The sequence below is a fragment of the Sus scrofa genome, chromosome 7, assembly GCF_054392235.1.
Source record: "Sus scrofa isolate SSC_HxYL_T2T_F1_AM1 chromosome 7, Sscrofa_HxYL_maternal_Yorkshire_Landrace_v2.0, whole genome shotgun sequence".
NCBI classification, from domain to species: domain Eukaryota; kingdom Metazoa; phylum Chordata; class Mammalia; order Artiodactyla; family Suidae; genus Sus; species Sus scrofa.
In genome coordinates, this window is record NC_139389.1 from 90,466,679 (window position 1) to 90,489,349 (window position 22,671).

General features: G+C 35.5%; 1 protein-coding gene, 1 long non-coding RNA gene and 1 pseudogene across 2 annotated transcripts in view; all 3 read right to left on the reverse strand.

Moving 5' to 3' along the window:
• Window positions 1-301: 301 nt before the first annotated feature.
• LOC146401763 (uncharacterized) overlaps window positions 302-22,671 on the reverse strand; it is a 909,931-nt gene continuing 887,561 nt past the window's right edge. Inside the window, exon 4 of the long non-coding RNA XR_014810925.1 lies at window positions 302-334. This is a non-coding gene — a long non-coding RNA (uncharacterized LOC146401763). The remainder of the gene's footprint in view (window positions 335-22,671) is intronic.
• On the reverse strand, window positions 7,437-8,372 carry LOC100153883 (olfactory receptor 4K1-like). Its single transcript, XM_084970316.1, has one exon. It carries the CDS (start codon window positions 8,370-8,372, stop codon window positions 7,437-7,439), a length of 936 nt encoding a protein of 311 aa, XP_084826442.1.
• Window positions 18,353-19,328, reverse strand: LOC100152672 (olfactory receptor 4K5-like; annotated as a pseudogene).

Sequence of the window (22,671 nt, forward strand, 5' to 3'; positions counted from 1 at the left end):
CATGTGTCTGTGTTCCCACCTGAATTGTTGTTTGCCCTGGGGCTTCTCAGTGCTGACTGATCGGTGGGGCTGGTTTTTCCCAAAATGGCTCCCTCCAGAAAAAGGCACGCTGCTGACTATTCTCAAGAGCTTTGCTTCCAATGTACTTCCCCCACAACAAGCCACATTCACTCCTGTTTTTCAGGATGTTCTCCAAGAACTGCAGTCAGGTTTGATCCAGATTCCTATGGAGATGTTGCTTTGCCCTGGGGCCCAGTGCATGTGAAAGTTTCTGTGCACCTTTTAAGAATGGGGTCTCTGAGGACTTCCCGTGTGGCTCACAGGAATTGGGTCTCTGTTTCCCCCAGTCCCGTGGAGCTCCTGTGCACAAGTCCCACTGGCCTTCAATGCCAGATGCTCCAGGGGCTCTTTCTCCCAGTGCCAGATCCTCACAAGTGAGAGTTTGATGTGTAGCTCAGAACTCTTCACTCCTATAGGTGAATCTCTGTGAACCAGTTAGTTTTCAGTCTGTGGGGCTTCCCACCCGGGAGGTATGGGGTTGTTTATATCGCAAAATCACTCCTCCTACCTCTTGATGTGGCCTCCCTGTTTGTCTTCTGGAGTAGGATATCTTTTTTAAGGTTTCTGGTCCATTCAAGTGAAGACTGCTCAGCCTTTAGTTGAGAATTTTGTTGTTTTTAGAGAAGTTGAGCTCCAGTCCTTCTATTCCACCATCTTAATCCCATCCTTCTTTTTTATTTCTGAGTACTGTTCTACATCAGTTCTGGAATTGACCATATGTCTTGTTTTTTCCCAACAAAATAATAGCAAAAAAAAAAATGTTTTGCATTTGACCTGACCTTTTTGCAACTCTGGAAATCTTGAAGCCACCATGTGTATAAGCCCCAGCTAGTCTGTTAGGGGATAAGAAGCAATAGTATGCTGGTTAATATTTAAGAACTGCTTCTGTGTGAAGATAGAGGAGCACAGGAAGGCCTTGACTGTTAATGTTTCCCAGCATCTGTGGTATACATATTCCTATCATGGTGGATTTCCAGCCAACAACAGGTTAACAACCACGTAACAAAATCCTTGATAATTTAACAAATAGTTCTCAAGGATTGGTATAAACAAGTTCCAACCAATCATAGAGGAGAGGCCATGTGGAGATTCCTTGGGTGACAGTCAGCGAGGGCTCCTGCTTTCAACCCATCAACCACCATATATATGAGTGAGCTCATTGTTTATCTAATTTCCAGACTCACCAGAGAATCCAGCAGAGATCAGACATGACCAAGACCAGAAGAAGAACCCACCTAATTTGTGAGTAAATATAAAAGTTATTGTTTATATGTTGGGGGTAGCTTGATATGAGACAAAATCTAATGGATACAGCTGTCTACTATTTTATTCTAGATTACTGTCATATCTTAAATAGTATAAATAAATAAAACCTTTTTCTAAAAATTTAAATCAGGAGTTCCCATTGTGGCTCAGCAGGTTAAGAACCCAACATAGTATACGTGAGGATGCAGGTTCAATCCCTGGTTACACCCACTGGGTTAAGGATCCAGCATTGCTGCAAACTGTGATGTAGGTCACAGATACAAATCAGATCTGGTGTTGCCATGGCTGTGGCATAGGTTAAAAGGTCCAACAGTCACAGTAGCTGTGGCATAGGTCACAGCTGTGGCTTGGTATTGAAGCCCTGACCAGAGAACTTCTGTATACTGCACATGCAGCCATAACAATAAATAAATAAATAAAAATTTAAAAAGTAATAAATGAATGCCTTCTAGAATACCCACCCAAACAAGAAATCTGAGAGCCAGTCTTGATTTCCCCTTATCTTCAGATGGAGCCAATCCCTGGTATTTATCTTTAAATGTCTCTGAATTTGTTCAACTCTAGCTATCTAGGCCTTCTCTCTCCTTGCAGGAATCCATTTCTCTCCTAAACAGCAGAGATAATTTATATGTATATATATATATATAATATATATATATTATATATATATATATATCTGTATGTAGATAGATAAATATAGGTATATAATATATATGTATATACAATATACATATATTTATGTATATATCAGTAAAGATATGTATATACACACACATATATGTATCTCATACATTTATATCATTGAACACAAATGATAGTATGCTTTGCACATGACCATGCATGCTGATTTTCTCATATGTGAATACTTAGTGGAGTTATTTTCTGTCAGCATAAAGAACTCCCTAATACTTTTTTTTTAATTTTTCATCATAAAAAGAAAAGCATTTCTTTCTTGTGGTTTTGGTGCTTTAGGAATTCAGCAGTGATTTGGCAGTTCCACCTTGAGGGCTTGTTCTTATGAAGTTACAGTCATTGAAGGCATGACTGGGGCTGGATGATGTGATTCTGTGGCTGGCAGTTGGTGCTTGAGGTGGGAGGGAGGTATTGGTTCCACTCTGAACTTGCTTGAGTGTCCTCATGGCATGGGGACTAGCCTCTTCCAGAGGAAGCAGTCTAAGAGAGCAAAGTTTTTATGACCAAGCCTCAGAAGTACCACATGGTGATTTTCACCATATTCTGTTGGACGGCTCTAATTTGGTGTGGAAGGGACACCACAAAGGCATGAAAGCAAGGAGGTCAGGATCTTTGGAGGCTTGCTACCACAGTTGAAATTTATAGTTTTGTCAAGAATGGGAGAAAATGGGTGCCTTCATATGTTATTGCTGAGTGTATGAATTGGTGGATGATGTGACAGTAGTAAGACAAAAAATGAACATATCTTTGAATGTATTCTATTTGAAAAAAATATGTATAAAGATGTTCATTACAACAGCATTTGCCATAAAAAAAAGTAAGGAAAACGTAAATATCTGTATATTGGGAATGGGTAAATAAATTATAGAACACTGAGGAGAAGTTAAAAATGATATGGCAAATCTATGACTTACCATGAACAGATTTCTAAGACATAGAGTTAAGAAAACAAGCAGAATGTATACTTCCAAATACTTAAAAAAAAACAAACACATGAAACTGAATTTTGCATGTGCCATTGCACAAATGAATATGAATATTCACAGGAAACCTCTTAAAGAATACTTTTTAAAATGTCGGCAGTTACTTCTGAATAAAGTGTAGAGAGTGGGGTGAGAAGGCAGCACTTTTACATTATAATATTCTATCTTGTTTGGATTTTTAACAAAATGACTTTAATGATTTAAACATTTTAGTTTGGCAACTAACAGACTTTGAGTGACAGCCCAGAATGTCCTCTTATAGGAAAGAATGTGTTAGTGGTTAGATGTCTTAATATTTATTTTAGTTTTCAGAAACCTATTATGGCTTATGAATTTCTAATTGCTGCTACAGTTTTGTTGATCTCAGAGAAAATCTTTAGAAAATTAATAGAGCAAAGTCTTAACTTAGCAGTTTTCATTTGTAGTGTTGTAATGAATAGAAAATGGCTGTTGGATATGTAGACTTTCAACTCTTGGCTCCCATTAGTCTCATCATTTCATGATCTATAAGACAATAAGGATAAGATACACTACTATACAATGCCACTATGATCAGATGTGACACTAAAAGTCATTGACACTTATTAGATATTAAAAAAATGGCCATAACTAGTTCACATCCATTAACAATCTCTTATCAGAAATAATGTTTTGGTTAGTATGACTGAATACATACTAAGTGGAATGAAGTCAGTCATGACTTGTATTGGTCTACTCTTATTCTTTCCCAAAGGGTATGTAAAGAAGGAATACCATCTAAAGTAGAACTATTAGCTTATGAGAGTATGTTTGCTTGGATTATAAATCAAAACAATATTTATTGGTTTGCAAAGGAAAAAATCTTTGGAGAATTATTGCACAAATATTAAAGTCTCTATAACTAATGTCACCAAATTATAATACATTTATTCTCCAGAAAATCTTAACTATATAGTTATAAAAATCATTGGATCTAATATTAATTATAATACCTCTTCAGCTTGAACATTTCTCTCAGAATATCTATATTCATGAAATACCTACTGAAACAGCAACACACACACAGGGCTATAATTCTATGACCCTGCAACTTGATAGAAGGAAAAACTGAGGTATATAAACTAATCATGCCTATGTTACTAACTAATTAAATTATTTGGACAAGTCATTTATCTTTTCTGGGTTTGATTTTCTCAGTGAAAAGTGAGGAGTCTGGATTAAATTTTCTCAAATAACCCTTCCTATCCTGAAAATCCATGATAAAATGTTCTCTAGCCCTCCCCTCTCTAGGGCACTTCTTTTCCTTATAAATTGACCAAAGCATCAGATAAACCTTAATTTTTTTTTCAGAGTTGCACAGCATTCTATTTTATGGATGTACCAATAATATTCTTCAGGAGTCTACATTGGTAGACACTTGGGGTTTTATATTTTTTTCAACACTGTATTCTTAAAATCAATGCTTGTAAAAAATATTATGTACATTTTAAAATTTTATTTTATTTCCCCAATATATTATTTTTTTCTACTGTACAGAATAGTGACCCAGTTACACATACATATATACATTCTTTTTTTCTCACATTATCATGCTATGTCATAGAATACTACTCAGCCATAAAAAAGAACAAAATAATGCCATTTGCAGCAACATGGATGGAACCAGAGACTCTCATACTGAGTTAAGAAAGTCAGAAAGGGAAGTACAAATACTATATAGTATCACTAATATCTGGAATCTAATATATGTACTTTTTTTACATACGTATGGGTATATCTGTAAGATAAAATACTAGCAGTATAATTACCAGTTCAAAATTTAAAAATTTTAATAGATATTGAAATTTTTCCTCATATATTCTACTAATTTAGAGATAAAATAACAATATTTGAGTTTTCCACTTTTATCAAAATCTTCTCAACACAGTATACTGTACAGTACACATTTGGATCTTTGCCAATCATAGATGAACAAAGCAATCTCACTTTGCATTTTTATGTGACAGTTTAAGTGTTTATTACTGTGTTCAAGAATCACTTGTGCTTCATTACTAATAAGCCACTTGTTAATATGCTTTGCTAATTTTTTGATGGGTTTATGGGTGACCTATAAAAGTGCTTTAGAAATTAAAGATATTGCCCTTATGGATAATATTGCCTTTCATATAGTTTTTTATTTGGAATTATGTGTGATAGGGTTTAAAACAAAACAAAAACATGAAAACCTTTGTGGGAACCAAAGTAGTAAGATTTGTCAACCTGTTTGTTAAACTTTACAACTTTTGAAATTTTTTTTTTTTGTCAAACTTAATGTGATAGATTACAACTGATCACTGAAAGCCAGGTAGACTCAATGATGAAATAAGAATTAGAGAGTGGAAGAATGTCTCTTTGGCAATACAAAGAATGGGGCAAATGAAATAAACCCTCATAAATTCTAATTTTCCTCCTTTTTATCTGCTCTCTCTCTCTCTCTCTCCATCTTTTTCCTGGTGCCCCCAACCCCTCCACCCCTTCAGTATGACAATACTGAGGAGCAGGGCAGCTAAATGACAATTTCTCAAGGGTAGAGTTAACACCTCTCCATTCTCACCAGTAGGACAAAGTCGAAGGAAAAAAATACTGCTGACAACAATATCATGAATGCATAATATGTATTTAAATTGTTTTGTCACTCTACAAAAATATGTAGAAGATATTCAAGTTTAAAAGAACATTAGGCGTTCCTGTTGTGGCGCAGTGGTTAACAAATCTGACTAGGAACCATGAGGTTGCAGGTTCGATCCCTGCCCATGCTCAGTGGGTTAATGATCTGGCATTGCCATGAGCTGTGATGTAGGTCGCAGATGTGGCTCGGATCCCATGTTGCTGTGGCTCTGGCATAAGCTGGCAGCTCCAGCTCCAATTTTAGACCCCTAGCCTGGGGACCTCCATATGCCACAGGAGTGGCCCAAGAAATGGCAAAAAGACAAAAAAAAAAAAAAAAAGAAAATTAACATGTATGATATTGTTCAAATGAAATTGACCAAAAGTCTAAAGATCAAAGAATCCTTAGCTAATTAGCATCATGATTTTAGACATGTCTATGTCTAAAATTCAGCTTGCACTAACTTATCATGCAAAGTTAATATCTTTGTACATAGACACTTACTCGTATCTTATATTTAAAATACTGAATCCAATGTGATGACAATTGTAGGCTTTCTACTGTTAAGCAATTCTTTTTATCTTTGTTAAAATATATGTGGTCTTCCTGTTTTACAGTCTTTTTCATAATGCAATTCACAGGGAGAATTACATAAGGAAACTTTTGACTAGTGAATGAAACAGTATTAACAGACTTTTAAAATATTTACTATTACATATACATGAATTTTACTTTCTCTCTTCTATTTTCCAAGAAATATGAAAGAAGAGATCTCAAATTTGGTGCCCAGTTGCAAAAAAATTTTTGAGCTATTGTGCATTTGTATGTTTTAGGTTCATATGGAATTAACATTTTTGGTAAATTTAAAGATTCTACACCCACCATACTTGGAGACAATTTCAAAAGTATTTGCAATTTTCTATTACTAATGCAAAATTCATTACAACGAATTTGTCCTACTTAAAAAATAAGTAGGGAAACAGGTATACTAATAGCACCAAACATATAGAAAAGTCCCATAATGACTAGAAATGCATTTCAACCTAGAAAAGACAGAAAATTTGCATTGGAACATACTAGTAGATTGAAAACTGTATTTATTCTCTTCTGATGAGCATGACATAGGGGTAATGTGAGAAGAAGAATGTATATATGTATGGGACTGGGTGACTTTGCTGTACAGTAGGAAATTGGCAGAACACTGTAAACCAACTATAATGAAAAAAATAAAAACATAAATAAATAAATAGAATTATAATCAAAAATTTCAATTCATAGTGAAAAGATAAGCTAACAAATGTACATCAATAAAATCTGTGTTGTGAGCACAGTATTTTTCCACTATGTCAATTTATAGTAATGTTTTTGTCAATTTATAGAAATTTATAGAAATGTTTTGAACTAAGATGAGAGAAGAATCGGAAACTCAGAAAGTCAATTTGCTTATATGTTCTGATTGCAAAGCTTGAAAATAGCATATGTTCAATTAATGAGAATCACAAGTTTAGTAACATGAATAGATTTTTATGTAGATTAGAAACTCTAAATTATTTATGAAACATTTAAAAGGATCAATTATATTATCAAGAGAATTTGTACTTTAGAATTATAAAGACTGAACAATTACCTAAAATTATATTTAAATAGCAAAGCAGGAACTGATTTCATGCAATTCTCTTGCACTTAGGACAAATATCAAATTCTATAACTTGATAACCCCTCTCACTACAAAAAATAATTCACACAATGCTGGGTTCCAGCTGGGGCTCTTCGTTGCCATTTAGGGTTATGTTCCTTCATGGTGATCCTTAGTATTTCCAGGAGTTCACATGACGGTTTCTCCACTTGTGCATAGCTGATTGAACATCTTCATTCCTCAGAGAGTAGATGATGGGGTTTAACAGGGGTGTACAAACAATGTAGAACACAGAAAGAAACTTATCCACAGAAAGTCTGCTAAAAGGCCATATGTAGAAGTAAATGCAAGGCCCAAAGAAAAGAATCACCACTGTGATGTGGGCAGTCAATGTAGAAAGTGCCTTGGATGACCCACTGGAGGACCAGCGGTGGACAGTGATCAAAATGACAGTGTAGGAAATAATTAAAGCCAGGAAACAGCCCAGGGATATGAGGCCACTGTTAGTTAGGGTCAAAATTTCCATTTTGTAAGTATCCATGCAAGCCAGCTCTATCAACAGAGGGAGGTCACAAAAGAAGCTGTCTACCTCATTGGGGCCAGAGAAGGGCAGATCCATTGTAAAAGCCAAGTGGCTCACCGAATGAAGAATACCCACAGCCCAGGAGATAAACACAAAAATGATACATAGTCTGCGATTCATAATGGTGCTATAGTGTAGGGGCTTACAGATGGCAATAAATCTGTCATATGCCATAGCTACAAGCAACATCATCTCACTGCCAACAAAACTATGAAGAAGGAATATCTGGGCCATGCAGCCCTCAAAGGAGATAGTTTTGTGCTCGACAAGAAAGTCCACAAGCATCTTAGGGGTGGCAAAGTTAGACTGGCAGATATCAATGAAAGAAAGGTTACCAAGCAGGAAGTACATAGGAGAGTTCAAATGGGAGTCAGAGGCAATGATGACAATAATCATGGTGTTGCCCAGCACCGACGTCACATACACGATAGAGAAGATGGCAAAAAGGAAAAGCTGAAGTTCCCAAGAGTTAGTGAGTTCCAGAAGCACAAACTCCAACACCACTGATTCATTTGTGTGAGCCATGTATCCAATCTACTGTTTCCTAAGAAAAAGAAACCAGGAAAATATCACAATGATAGAGCTACATATAGTATATATACAAAAGAAATATGATGTTTTCAATCAAAAGTCAATTTAAAGAAATTATGTAATAATCAATTTAATATTTAATAGCTGTGAGTTCTGTGGAAAGTGAGAAAAGAGAAAAAAAGTAAATATGTGCCTTATAGTTAGAAAGATGATACACATTATTAAAAATTAAAATACAACATCAGAAGCAAGCAAATATAAAGGATTCATTAATTTCATAAATATTATAGTTGAAATAAATTACACCAAAGTGTTAGGTACTGTCATGGATAGGTATTAAGCTAAAACTTTTTTAAAAGTTTGGAGTTTGCTCACCAAAACTGAAGAAAAAGGCTATTTGAAGCAAGGGGAGTAATGCCAATAAAGATATAAAGGTAAAAATATGAAGAACATGCAAAGGGAGCCATGAACTGGGGAAGGGTGCTGAGGAGCAATAAAAATGAAGTAGAGAATGGTAGATCAGGAGCATGATTATGGCTGCAGGTAGTGTTGAATGCAAGGCTAATAGACTAGATTGATATTCTTGAAACTGAAAATCATAAAGTGCCTGTCTGTTTTAAGAAGCTTCTTTATAGAGGCAATTCACCACTTTGTAGCATGAACAATGGTCATACTCAGAGTTTCTATGAAGATCATGAATATTTATTTCATCATTTTAACAATAGAGTTCACCTGTCACATAAAGACCAATTATGAACAAACCACCAATGTGTCTTCAGTCTTTTCTGACTCTGCCTTTGTCTCTTCCTAAACACACCTAACACTCCTGGATTTATCAAAATCGGTAGTATCATTCAGAAACTCTCCTTTTGGAAATATTTTATATGACTCTGCATGGTGTATTTTGAGTACATAATAGATTTTTAAAAGGGAAAATTCACTCAACATTCCTTGTGCTGTGGACAGAGTGCCCAGAAGCTTCTTTATTAGTGAATCATTCACCAGTGTACTTCATAGAAGAGATGGTAATATTTTGAGAGTGCAAGATACACCATAAGAAAATTTCCTCTTTCTTGGTGTAAGACAAACTTGATACATAGAAGTTGATGTTACATTAAAATCCATCTCTAAATTATGCCCATTGATCTCCAACACCATAAGCATGCATAATTTTTATTATTTTGTTTTATAATAAACAATTGATTACCTGTTAGCCTAGCAGAAAAAGCAATAAAGGATATTTATTCACCATTTATTTATCTAGCTACCCATTTCTCCCTCCAGGCAAATTTTGATAGCCAATAATTATTTCTTTAACAAATGACCAAATATCCTCTGAATAGAAAGCATAGAAGAAGACAGAGAAGGAACAGATAATGGTGATAGCATATTTCCTTTTGTTTATCAGAAACTGACATCTCAGAGAGTCATATCCACGAAGTGCAGAACAGGAATATGCCTCTTCCAGATGGACTTTCCAATTTGACTAAGACAACCATAATCTCCCCTGTGCTATCTTCTACTTGCTGATTTTGCATCTAGAAGACAGTTTCCTAATTACTTGTCTAGTCTGGACAAGATATTCAAATGTATGTACAATACTTACACTCTTAATAAATAATTTCTTCCAACCCTTCAGTTCTTCCTTATTTCCTTCACTTTGGTGTTCCACAGTTTACTTCTAAGCTTCCCACTTTCCACTATGGGTCTTCATATTGAAAATATTTGCAATATACTCTTGACTTGATGCATCCTAACTTGGTCCCTGCACTAAGCTGTGCAGACACAAGAACCTCAGGCTTGTCCTCAGGTCTTGATGGCCCTGCTCCTCTTGCCCTGGATGATACAATTACAGTACACAAGGTAAGGTAATAGAAAGCCATCCATCCTCATTCCAGGAAACTGATATCACTGGGGAAGTGAGAAATCACCCTTTAGAGAACTGATGTCATCCTGCAGTGGGAGTAATTATTTTTACAAAGTAATTTTTCCAAGAATGGAAAAGAAAAAAACAAGTGTATTACCACCTAGTAGGTATGTGTGAAAGCAAATGATTATTTATCACTAACTCCCGGTCAGCAGAGTAATTTTTCCATCTCTTTCTGTCGATGAAACAATCATGCCGTCTTATAAACAATCATGCCATCTTATAAACCACCCTAGGCTCAGAGTGGTTTCCTCCACTCACAAGGAGCCCACCCCTTCACAGGACCTCTTAGTCTATTGTCAACATGCTCAACTGGTTCTACCATCTGTAGTTTAACAGAAGAAATCTTTCCCACTTAAATATCATGATTCTTCAAATATTTCAGGGTGTTCTCATTTCCTCTCCATGATAAATCTGTTTTTACCCCCCAAATATATCAGCAGTCTTTCAACTGTATTTTACATAATACATTGTCTAGATATTCAAAGGTTGTGATGTAGATGTAAGTTTAAAATGGTCATCTTTAAAGAAGGACATTGAAATAGTTTCCCTGTAAGGAAAATGAAGGGGTGAGGGTGGGGGGGACAGATGGAGACGACCTCAACAGAGCCAGCTCATCTTTATTAGGCAAAGAGGGGCAGCAGTCAGTCTTAGACCAAGACCAGGCTACTGCATCGAGGGTCGTCGGGGGTTTGAGGGAGGCTAAGTATGAAAATATTTTTTTTTTGCTGAGGTCTGTTTCTTGTCCAAATTATTTTATCAGTTAAAGTTTAACAAGTTAGGTCCAGGGGAACAAAGGTTTCTGGGCTTGGACATTTGGTGTTTCTCTGACATTTCCCTTGGTATTTTGGGGAGTCAGTCTTCCAGAGAGAAAGGCCATTAAAGCTAAAAACCGTTCCTTCATTCCCTATCACTCAGCATGTATATATGCTAAGTGTGTATATGTGTAACCACATTTCAGTAAAATGTTCACATACATAAAAGCATGGACAATAGCATAGATTACAGCATTGGTTAAAAGAGATAGATAGAGGAAAAAAAACTAAGTCTCTAAATTTGAGAGTGAAGAAATATAGTATTTTAGAGATGTAGAATACATTTAATGATTTAAATTATTAAATTATTTTTTCAGATAAATATGGATAAAATAAAAAAACATGTCAAGGGAATGTATAAGATTGGTAAAATTATTATGTGCACATTGTATAAACCAAAAATAAAAAAAATAATGACACACGTCATCTGAAATAAAAATGCTCAAGTGAATGTTGTTGTGAGTTAAGTTTTATTTAGGGAACTCCCTGAGGACTATAGCCTGGGAGACAGTTTTTCAGATTGCTCTGAAGAAGTAAGAGAAGACCAGGGCATATGTAAATATAATTATATAATATAAATTATATATATATATATATATATATAATTTTTGCTGAGAAAAACATGTAGTCAAGCATAAAAGGATTACTGCTAATCACAAAGAACAGATCTGAAGTTAATGATTTTAGTGCTTTTCTATGTATGGGAAGATGCAAGAATCTGGGGTCACTGAAATGTTTTCTTAAAATATGCATCTTAACTACCTAGGGGCCAGTATCCAAGCACAGCAGGCTTCCTGTTTTTCTCCATTCTAAATTCCCCTCAGGTGCACAGTCAGTGGATGACTGCAGTGGCTAATGGCTTGATCCTTTCTAACTGAAGTGAAGGGCAGCATTTTTTTTTTCTTTACACTAACTCCTTGTACTAGTTACTTTCTGCTTAGGCTGGTCAGAATTAGTTTCTTTTGCTGCAAAAAAAAAAAAAAAGCAAGAAAGAATGAAAAGAAAAGGATTATTACAATCAAAGTAGTTGCAGGGGAGAAAAATTTGCCACCCCAAAATGTTTATTTGGCATGTGGATTATCTTGAGATGAAAACAATTAAAATGAAAAAGACTCAGGAAGAAACTTTAACTGCCTAGAGAATGTTGAGGATCTCTTCCAGGAAGGGAGCTTTCATCATAGATAATTTAAATGTGTAGACAGGGAGGACACAGCAAACTCTTGTTAAAATTTCTCTCAATGACCTATTGCCTGTACATGGCCCTCCAAATATGTGTTTTCCAAACATTTGCTTTTCCATTTCCACGTGAATTGCCGTCCTCCTCTCTGAAGTCCCAAATTAATACCCCCAACATTCTTGTTTGTCTTTAGTGAAGACAATATTAAAATGAAGGTTTTCAACCATTTTGGCGAGTTACTCAGTTTTCCTAGGTCTCCCCCATGTATATATATATTATTAAAATGTGTTTGGTTTTCTCCTGTTAATATGCCTCATGTCAATTTAATTCTTAAACCAGCCTTAAGAATCTAGAAGTGTAGGGGAAAATTTCTTCTTTCCCGACATAGTTTTTGATAATCTGAATATTGAGAAAATAAGAAGCAATGCTGCAAAAGTCCTGTCATATTTTCTGCACAGAGAGATTACCTATTTTCATAGAGTTTAGTTCAGTCAGGGAGAAATATGTTTTCAAATAATGGTATGTGGTAGTGTGGTGATTTAAGTAGGGAACCAAATCATACACAGCCTTGTTAGCCAAGTCACAGAGGGTTTTTTCCCCTTTTATCCTGAGAACAATGAATAGGAATTGAAAGACTTTAAAGAGCTTGGGGACCTGATCAAAAGCAAGTAATGTATTCTATTGTAATGTAGTCATTTTTCAAACCCAATTTGGTTGATAAGCAGCTGAGAAGTTATTTTCGCATTTACCAAAATTTCCACATTTTTTTTACCATATTTTGTATAGTTAAATATATTTCCTTGCCTGTGGTGCATGAAAAACCTACAGAGATCTGTGGACCAGACAAAATGAAAGACTTTTTTCATATTATTCTATTATTTTTAAATGCCTGCATAAAAAAGTTTATTACCAAATCATTTTAGGATTTATTTTATTTTAAACAAAATGTAACATGGTATTCTACTGTGCAAAATGTCTCAATTCAAGCTATAATATGATTATATCATTCACCTTATATAGTTTCCCTAAGGTAGAAACTAAACTGAAAATTTATTGTTACTTGTATTTCAGATGTTCCCTTTGGAACACTGAAAACTAGAATGATTTGAAATATTTCATGAAAAAAACTTTCTTAAAGTCTGTGAACTCTTGGATTTATTTTTGTTTGTTTTTATCATTGAATGTATGACACACAAGTTTAAAAATACAAAGTGATGCTTCTTCTGGTTTGGTAAGGCTCCTAATAGAGGGTAAAGATAAGAAGCAGACTTCTCTTTTCAAGTTGAAATTTCCTCAGTTTGGATCATTTAATGAAAAGCACTTTAAGATTGAAATTTTACTACAAACTTGAAGGATTATGAGTTATATATGCTTTTAATCTTCCCTAATTATATCAAAGCCTTCTTACCACACTTCAAAAAAAAAGGTATGAATGATGTGGAAAACCAAACAAAAATTTTTGGTTAATCTATGAAAATTGTTACACTGGCTTAGAACAGAGAAATTTGAAATAGTGAGTTGACAAATGATACCATCCACTTCATAGATGCCAGAATTTCTTGTTTTGAAGTGTATCTTAAATGAATTTCACTTAAGTGTGTAAATATAGGATACTGCTGACATTTTTTTGCCAGATAGATCCTAGGTATTTTATTAGACTCTTTTGGATGCTTCTGTTTTTTCCCAATATCTTCAAAATGCTTAAAATTTCTATATCTGCCAGAGTCTAGTTGGGGTACAAAAACCACAATGGTAATTTGAACAGGGTATATTTACTATAAAGACTTAGGAACTGACAATAAGTAGTAGATACTGAGGGGATAAAAGAGTACTCCAAAGAATACCTGAGGGCTGAGGGAGAGAACCCAGGGAAATAATAAGCATGGGTGAGTTTCAAAACTCAAAAGATATGATGAGGTGGATGAGGTGTTCTCTGGGTTACCCTGGGCTTAGCTGATGTACAGATGGAGGGAAAATGGGGAGCAGAGAATTTAAAGCTCAGGCTGGCAACAATACTTTCTAGGGGGTGAGAGCCACTGGGTTTCCTTGAATCACTGGCAGCTGCACTGTAGGAACAAGAAATTAAAGAGTTCTTGTGGTGGCTTAGGCCGGCAGCTAGAGCTCTGATTCAGCCCCTAGCCTGGGAATCTGCATATGCTGCTGGTAGGACCCTAAAAAGAAAAATAAAGGAAGAAATTAAGCACACTGGAAGCAAGAAGAGAAGTCCATTCCTTCTTAAATGTTCATCCTGCCCCTTATAATCACAAAGAAGAAAGGTTTAAAGTTCATTTCCAGTATTGTTGCTGAAACTCAGCCTCTGTCCCAAGGTGCAGAATAGAAACATGAAGAGAGAGTTTTGGGTGAAGGAGAAAAAAATAGCTTTTATCACTTTGCCAGGAAAAGGAGGTCACAGCAAGCAAAATGCCTTAAAGAATGTGCCCTCCATTGGGATGAATTGAGGGGAGTTTTATAGTAAAAGGAGAAAAACAGGCTTTCAGATAGGAATCAGGATTGGGGCAAACATGCATTCTTCTTTCTTTGGGGGGATGTTAGTCATCGAAGCTGGCATCAGGAGATCTTGGCATGATCATGGTGGTGGTCTTCTGGGTTATTGCCTAGAATAACAGTACTTGCAAAAGGGCATATCAATCAGAGATTAGAACAAACTAGGAAAGTTCCTGAAAAAGTCACATGCTAATAATCTTTAAGCCACAGGCAATTATGTTCATGGTGCCTGATCTTTAGCTTATGGGATATTATGTTTAGGTCCAATTAAGCTAGGGAGAAGGACAAGGAAGGACTCTAAACTTTTAAAATATTCACTTCTGAAAGAAGCATACAGAATATAACTTTTCTCTTAGGTCTATAAAATACCTACATCGTTATGTGTATCCCTTGAGAGGGAACCAGGATCCTGCCCCAAGGCTGTACTATTGTTTCTTGACTATCACTCCCTTGTCTCTGCATCCCCATCTTTCTCTTATCAGCAACTGTCTGAACCTGTTCCCTCAGAACTCAGAGATGGTCAGAAAGGCTGAATGAGGCCCATTTCCTAAAAACAAGAAATGTGGGACCCAGAAGGGCTTTTATGCCCAGGAGCTCCATAGAGCCCTGCTCAGTTACAGTATCACAAAAAAGCAGGCCAGTGAAGGTGAATTTGATGTTGAAAGATAATAAGCTGATAATTGATATAGTTCTTTGTCAATAAATACACAAAGGAAAAATGTACTTTATATTAAGTGAAGTAGTTGTAATTTTCTTCAGCCAAAGTAACTTTTCTTGTTACATTTTTGCTGAAAAGAAACAGCACATATTATTGTGACCATTGTTCTTTTTCTTGGCATATGTTAGCTGGAAATTCTTCTAACCACTCTGAAATTGTATCTACTTACTGCTAAGATCATTGTCAACTTCATCAACATTTAAACGTAGGACCTTAAATATCCAGTGTATAAAGAGATTATCTAAAGAATTAAGAATAAAATGTGTTTTCCTCTACTACAAGAAAACTTGCTGGCTTTCCAGACATTCTTTGGAAAAACTCAGTAGAGATATTGATAGTACTTTATCTCTTCTTGGAAGAGACCTCACAAAGATACTTCATTTATTTCAAAACAATGTAAGTGAGTCTATATGAAAAAATTCAGAGTCTGGGAAAATTTGGAGTCCTCTGAGACAAACATATCCTCTTCTGTGAATTAGCTGTGGGAGTTCAGACTCCATTTCTTAATACTTATTTTATTTCAGAAAGTCCATTAAGGTAAAAATTTAAGCTTAATTCAGTATCATAAATGGCACATAGATTTCAATGTCAAAGATCACTCTGCAAAGTTGTCTTAAACTAAAAGCTACCTGCCTTCACATTAAAATGTAGAACTGGACAAAATTTAAATTATTTGCACAAGTTTTATCTATATTATTTTAGCAAAATTTTATTAATTTTACATAAAAATCCTAAAAATAAAAAAGGAAAGGAATTTCCCATTGTTGCTCAGTGGGTTAGAACCCAGCATAGTGCCCATGAGGATGAAGGTCTGCTCCCTGGCCTCACTCAGTGGGTTAAGGATTCAGCATCGCCACAAGCCTCAGTGTGGCTCAGATCTAGTGTTGCCATGGCTATGGCACAGGCCTGCAGCTACAGCTCCAATTTGACCGCTAGCCCAGGAATTTCCATATACTGAAGGTGTGGCTATTAAAAAAAAAGAGAGAGAAAGAGAAAAAAAGATTTTTTTTTAAATTTAGTATATATTCAATTTTAATGAATAAAATCAATTTCTGGAGTAATAAATATTATGTATAGGAAATCCTATGTGCGTTTATGCTGTTTGAGTGGGGGAAGGAGAGCTATGATTAATCATATTTTCAAAATCACCTCTGAGTGAAAGAATGTTATGAGTGCCTAAGTAACTAACAACTAGTATAGCTAACCAGGTTACATAATTTCTGAAATTCTTAGTGTATCAATTCTCAGCTCTGATTCAACCCCTAGCCTGGGAACTTCCATATACAGCAGGTGCAACCCTAAAAAGACAAAAACAAAAATAAAAATAAAAATAGGAAAAAAAGCATGGCATTAATAAGCTTTTTAATGAATCCTACCTTCCTAATACTTTAGTACTATAGGCTTATTAGGAGGAAATCGTAGAGTGCACAGCCTTTTCTTCAAGAAGAACAATTATAACACCAGCCCTCATTCTGTGAACAGAATATGCGGTGGCCTGTGTACTATGAAGTCAGGGAACATTGGTGCAATCTCTTCTTGTTCCTGTTCTAGATCCAATCTACCGACTCTTCTCTAGCTATGGATGGACTTATATTCTAAAATTAGAAAGAAATCAATATGTCACATTCCTGGAGGAATGGTAATTTATGGGTTTAAATTTATACTAAAGTGTAAATTACTTTTACAGGAAGGTAGATTTTGAGAGTAGAAAAGAGCAAAGCATATCAGATCTCAGAAGAACTAGACTGCTATAAGAGAGAGCAAAAATTGAGTGGGGTGGGAGAAAAGGAAATTTCCAAGGTTTCTTTAATTTTACTTAATGATGATTCTATTAGGGACAGACTCAGAAAAGATTAGCTGGAAATGGGAGGATAAGAAAGCAAACAACAAAGTGCAAAACTAGAGTTTTCATTCTTAGCATAGAAGAGAGGCTAATATTTCAAGAAATCTATCTGCCTCATATGAATTGAAAAATTTGGGAAAGTAAATGTAGAAACTCTAATCAATATTAATAACCCCCCTAATTATCCCTAGAGTCAAAAGCAGAGATCTAGCTCTGGGGTCCTGGTTACCAATTTGGATATATATTTAACATTGATAATTATCATTAAGAATGTATTATTCGGTCCAAATGGAAGACTGCTACATAGCTCTTTATAGCACAGACAGAAAAGTCCATGTTGAATTGGTCAGCTTTAAATATTCTCCTGTCTCTTCTATAACGTAACTTCAGAGGAACTGGAATTAGCTTAACTGATCAAAGAAAGCCTACTAAATGAAATATTTGAAAAGCAAACTTCTGATTACATATAATTCCATATTTTAATGCACTGTTAGTTATTGGAAAATAACATGGGATAGGCATAAATAATGTTGGGGGAGGGATCTCATTACCTAAGAAGCTTCACTTACATCTATGCACTGATCTTAAATCAGTGGAGTGGCTGTCCCCTGGTTGGGAAAATTTGGTTTCAGATTTTTTAATACCATCCTTGTATATTGATATTTAGGCATGCAAATTAGGAAACTCATAAGATCAGGAAAATGTCTAAATTTATCCCCACCAAAGAATCGGGTTCACATTCTTTTTTCAATCATACTTCTATTTATCTGTAACTAAAGCAGTCAATGAATCTACGCTATCCATAGAAAGTCATTCCATAACTTCTCTCCAAAATCAGTAATCATGATGTATTTTTTACTGTTTTGGATATTTAACTTTTGCTTAGATGATACTCAGAAAAAGACTTGTCAATATCAATTAAATAATCTCTATACCATCTTCTTTATTACTTTCACCACAGTTAAGATATGCCACATGAACATGTCTTACTAAAGGGAATTCCTCAGTACTAGTGGCATTTCAGAAATTTTCTTGGGCCTCAAGTAATACATCATAATTTTCCTCATGGCAGTCTTCATATCTCTGTTCCTTAGTGTGTAAATAATGGGGTTTAGAATGGGAGTAAAAATGGTGTAAAATATGGCAAGAACTTTATCCACAGGGTAGGTGGTAAAGGGCCACACATAGATGAATATGCAAGGTCCAAAGAATAATATTACTTTGGATATGGGCAGCTAGAGTAGAAAATGCCTTGGCCATTGCAGCAGAAGACTTAAACCAGACAGTGGCAAGACTAATGATGTAGGAGCTGACCAAGAGAGAGAAAGTGCTTAGTGAAAGGATTCCACTATTGACCACAATGAGTATTTCAGTGATGTAAGAGTCCAGGAAGGCAAGTTTGGCCACTCAGGTAAGGTCACAGAAAAAGCTGTCTACTACATTGGGTCCACAAAAAGGCAGGTTCATAGTAAATGATAACTGGCTGAGTGTGTGCACCAAGCCCACAGCCCATGAGATCATTACCAGTACAATGCATGTCCTTTGGCTCTTGATGATGACATAGTGTAGAGGTTTGCATATGGCTACATATCTGTCATAGGCTATGGAGACAAGCAGCACCATCTCCCCTGCAGTAAAAAGGTGAATGAAGAAAATCTGAGCTATGCAGCCACTGAAGGAGATGGTCTTGTGTTCACTTAGAAAATCAACAATCATCTTAGGAGTAGCAAAGGAAGCCTGACAGATGTCCACAAAGGAAAGGTTTCCCAAGAGGAAGTACATCAGGGAGTGCAATGTGTTATCCAAAGTCACCATGAGGATAATAAGAAGGTTTCCCAGCACAATGACCACATACAACACAGAGAAGAAAACAAAAAAGAAAAGCTGAAGTTCCTGAGAACTAGAGAGTCCCAGCAATACAAAGTCAGACACCACTGAAGAATTGACCTTATCCATGGATCCAGGCTGCAGGCTTGCTCTGAAACAATCCTGAAGGAGGGGAAATAGGGAAGGATCAGAATTCGGAACAAAGAACACTTTTAATGTAAAGGATTCTGTGATTCCAGATATAATGCATATTTACTGAATGAAAGATTTTGAAGAGACCATCCTAATATATCTGGAGAGCTGGAAAGAGCTTATGAGAATGTGGAAATCCTTTAATCAGTGTCATAACTCCTTGAGTTTTGGGATAGTCTTAGTAATCTATCATACTGTAGTAAACAGGCTCACTCAGGAGCTGACTTGTGATCACAACGCTAGAGGAGAGGTTTGAAACCAACTTCAGAGGGTTTGTAGGTTGGGAAAAAAATTTAGATCTGTTGGTCTTGTGGTCATTTTCCATCATTAATTTCAACAAATCTTTGAGTACCACATTCTCTTTATCTTTCTGAGATCTATTAATGGCTTGATGTTTATGTGTAATGTCAAATCATACTGATTGAGTTCAGGATAATTAATTTTTCTGAACTTTAATTCCACTCAAAAAAGTTGAGAGGTGATTCACTCAAAAAAGTTGAGAGGTGATGAAAATACCTACCTAATTTTATGTTTAAAGATAACTCATAATATTTTTCTATCAAAGTCATTGTAATACAATAGTTGTTCTTAATATGTTAAGTATCCCCATGTTAACAAAAATTTTCCTTACTGCTAATGCAACTCATACACAAGTTAAACAGTTCCTCCTAAGGAGATGCTGTGGAATATATGTTATCCAGTTCCACAGTTGCAACACAGTTCGTCAGTTACTCATATGTATAATTTCTTAAAATGTTTATCTTATTTATCTAAAATTCATAGTTGCTTGATTATTAAGAAGCAGCACCTAAAGATTCCATTTTCCTCGCCCATCAAAAGTAGGTTTAGGATAACTTACGGTCCCCATTTGTTGTCCTCCATGACCATTATTATTAACACATCTTTATAATTAGTAAAAGAGTAGAAAAGTTGTCTTAGACTAGAGAAATAAAAATAATTGAGTTATTAATATCCAGTATGCCTTAAAATATATTCTGTTTGGCATCAGAATAATTCTGATAATTAATTCAAACTTGCACCTACTTTTTTTCCCCTGTAAAAATACAGGAAAATCTTGCCCTATAATCCTGCTATATAAATCCTGCTGTATAAATCCAGTTCCATTGAACTGAAAAAAAAAGAAAAAAGCCTTTTCAGAAAGTTCTATTTTAGAACTATGTTTGTTCTGACAATTAACCATTGACTGTAGTCAGAGTGAGGAACCTAAGACTGAGATGTGATCTTAGCCCCACATAAGACATGCATATTTCACTGCTTATTTATTTCATACAAGAAGCTTTTAGTCTTCCTCCATCCCTGGGATAAAACCCTTACCTCTCATTCCCCCTCCCAATTTTGTTGAGTTATAATTTACAAATAAAAATTAATCTACTTAGGTATACAATGTGGTCTTTTGGTATATGTATACTTTGTGAAATTATTACCACAATCAAGCTAATATTAACATATCCACTACCCTGCATAGTTACCTTTTTAAAAACAATTAAAATATACTCTCTTAGCTGAGTCTAAATATATGACAGTATTGTTAATTATAGTCACCATGCTGTATATTAGATATAACACATTATTATTAATTATAGTCTCCATGCTGTATTAGATCTCCAGAATTTATTCATCCCAGATATTTGAAGCTCCGTACACTTTGGTCAGTTCCTTTTAGCAATTGCAATCCACACAGGGAAGCCTTCAAGTAAAAAATCATTTTGTATTTTTTACTGGAGGAGTGTTCAGAGAAGCATCGCAAGTGGTCCACATGTTGAATATACATTATTGTGGACTTCTGGAGTCAGAGAAAACTATTAAAAGGTCCCATAAAAATTAAATGAATGTGTTAGTGACAGTCAGCAATTATAATAGTATATGAGAGAGCAATAATTGAGAATAATTCTGAAATATACCATAAATTGTTTTATTACCTTTCCCATGTGTGACTAGCTTTGTTTCTCTAAAGTTGTTCTTGCTAAAGCATATGGGTTTATTGCCTAAAATTATGAACACTACCTAATGAAAATGTTTATTGTGTAAATGTGTATAAATTAAAAGAATGAAGTAGATTTTGAGTGAATGATAAACAGTAATTTTAAAATATGAGAAAGAATGGGAAAAAAACCCCACAGATTTGTTGAGACCCTGGTAAGTAGCATCTACTGTGTTAGATGTTTTATGTGTTGTATCACGTGAGCTTTACAATAGACCTGTAGAACAGGTATTATTATTATTTCTGAGCTGCAGAGGAGAAATTGGAGCATCAGACAAGCTAGTAACCTTCAGACATTCAGACATAGTAAGAGTTGCAAAACCTTAGAGGAGTCTGAAATTAGATAATAAAGATAGCATTGAACACTCAGGGAATTCCCATTGTGGCAAAGTAGAAATTAATCTGACTGGTATCCTTGAGGATATGGGTTTGATCCCTGGCCTCACTCAGTGGGTCAGAGATCCCATGTTGCTGTGAGCTGTGGTGTAGGTCCCAGATGTGGCTGAGATCCTGCATTGCTGTGCCTGTGGCATAGTTCAGCAGCTGCAGCTCTGATTCAACCCTTAGCCTGGGAACTTCCATATGCCACAGGTGCAGCCCTAAAAGGCAAACAAGCAAACAAAAAACACTTACTCAGAGCAAGCAAAGTGCCAGGCACTGTTATAAGCATCTTATGTACATAATTGAATCCTCCCATAAAATTACATGGTAAACATACACTAGGAAATCAGAGTTACAGAAATGATAAGGCACTTCCTTGGTGTTACATAGCTGGTAAATCAATGAGCTAGAATTTGAACTCGGACTCTTCACTCTAGGGCTAATTTTCTCCACCATAACATCATATTGTTTTAGAACTGAATGATATGAAACATAGCATTTGCACTATTCTACAGTTGGAATTGATTCTAATCTTTCCATCTACTACAAGACACTGGTTCTTCTGCTAAATCAGGGTTTCTCAACTCTGGCACTATTGACATGTAGGGTTGGACAATTCTCTGTTATGCAGAACTGTCCTGTGTGGTACCCATTAGATACCAGTAGCACTTTCCCCCAAGTTGTGACAACCACAAAGGTATCTAGACGTTGTGAAATTTGGGGTGGGAGTAAGGGGGAAGCAAAATGACCTCTAGTTGTGAACCACTGAGTTAAGCCATCTTCAGGTTTCATTTTCAGTCTCTCCCTCTTTCACTTAACATTTTCATCTACCCACAAAGTATTTGATCTCTCTCATTAGAGAAATAAGCAACAAAGAGCAAAAAGAACTCTGTAAATATGTCTAAC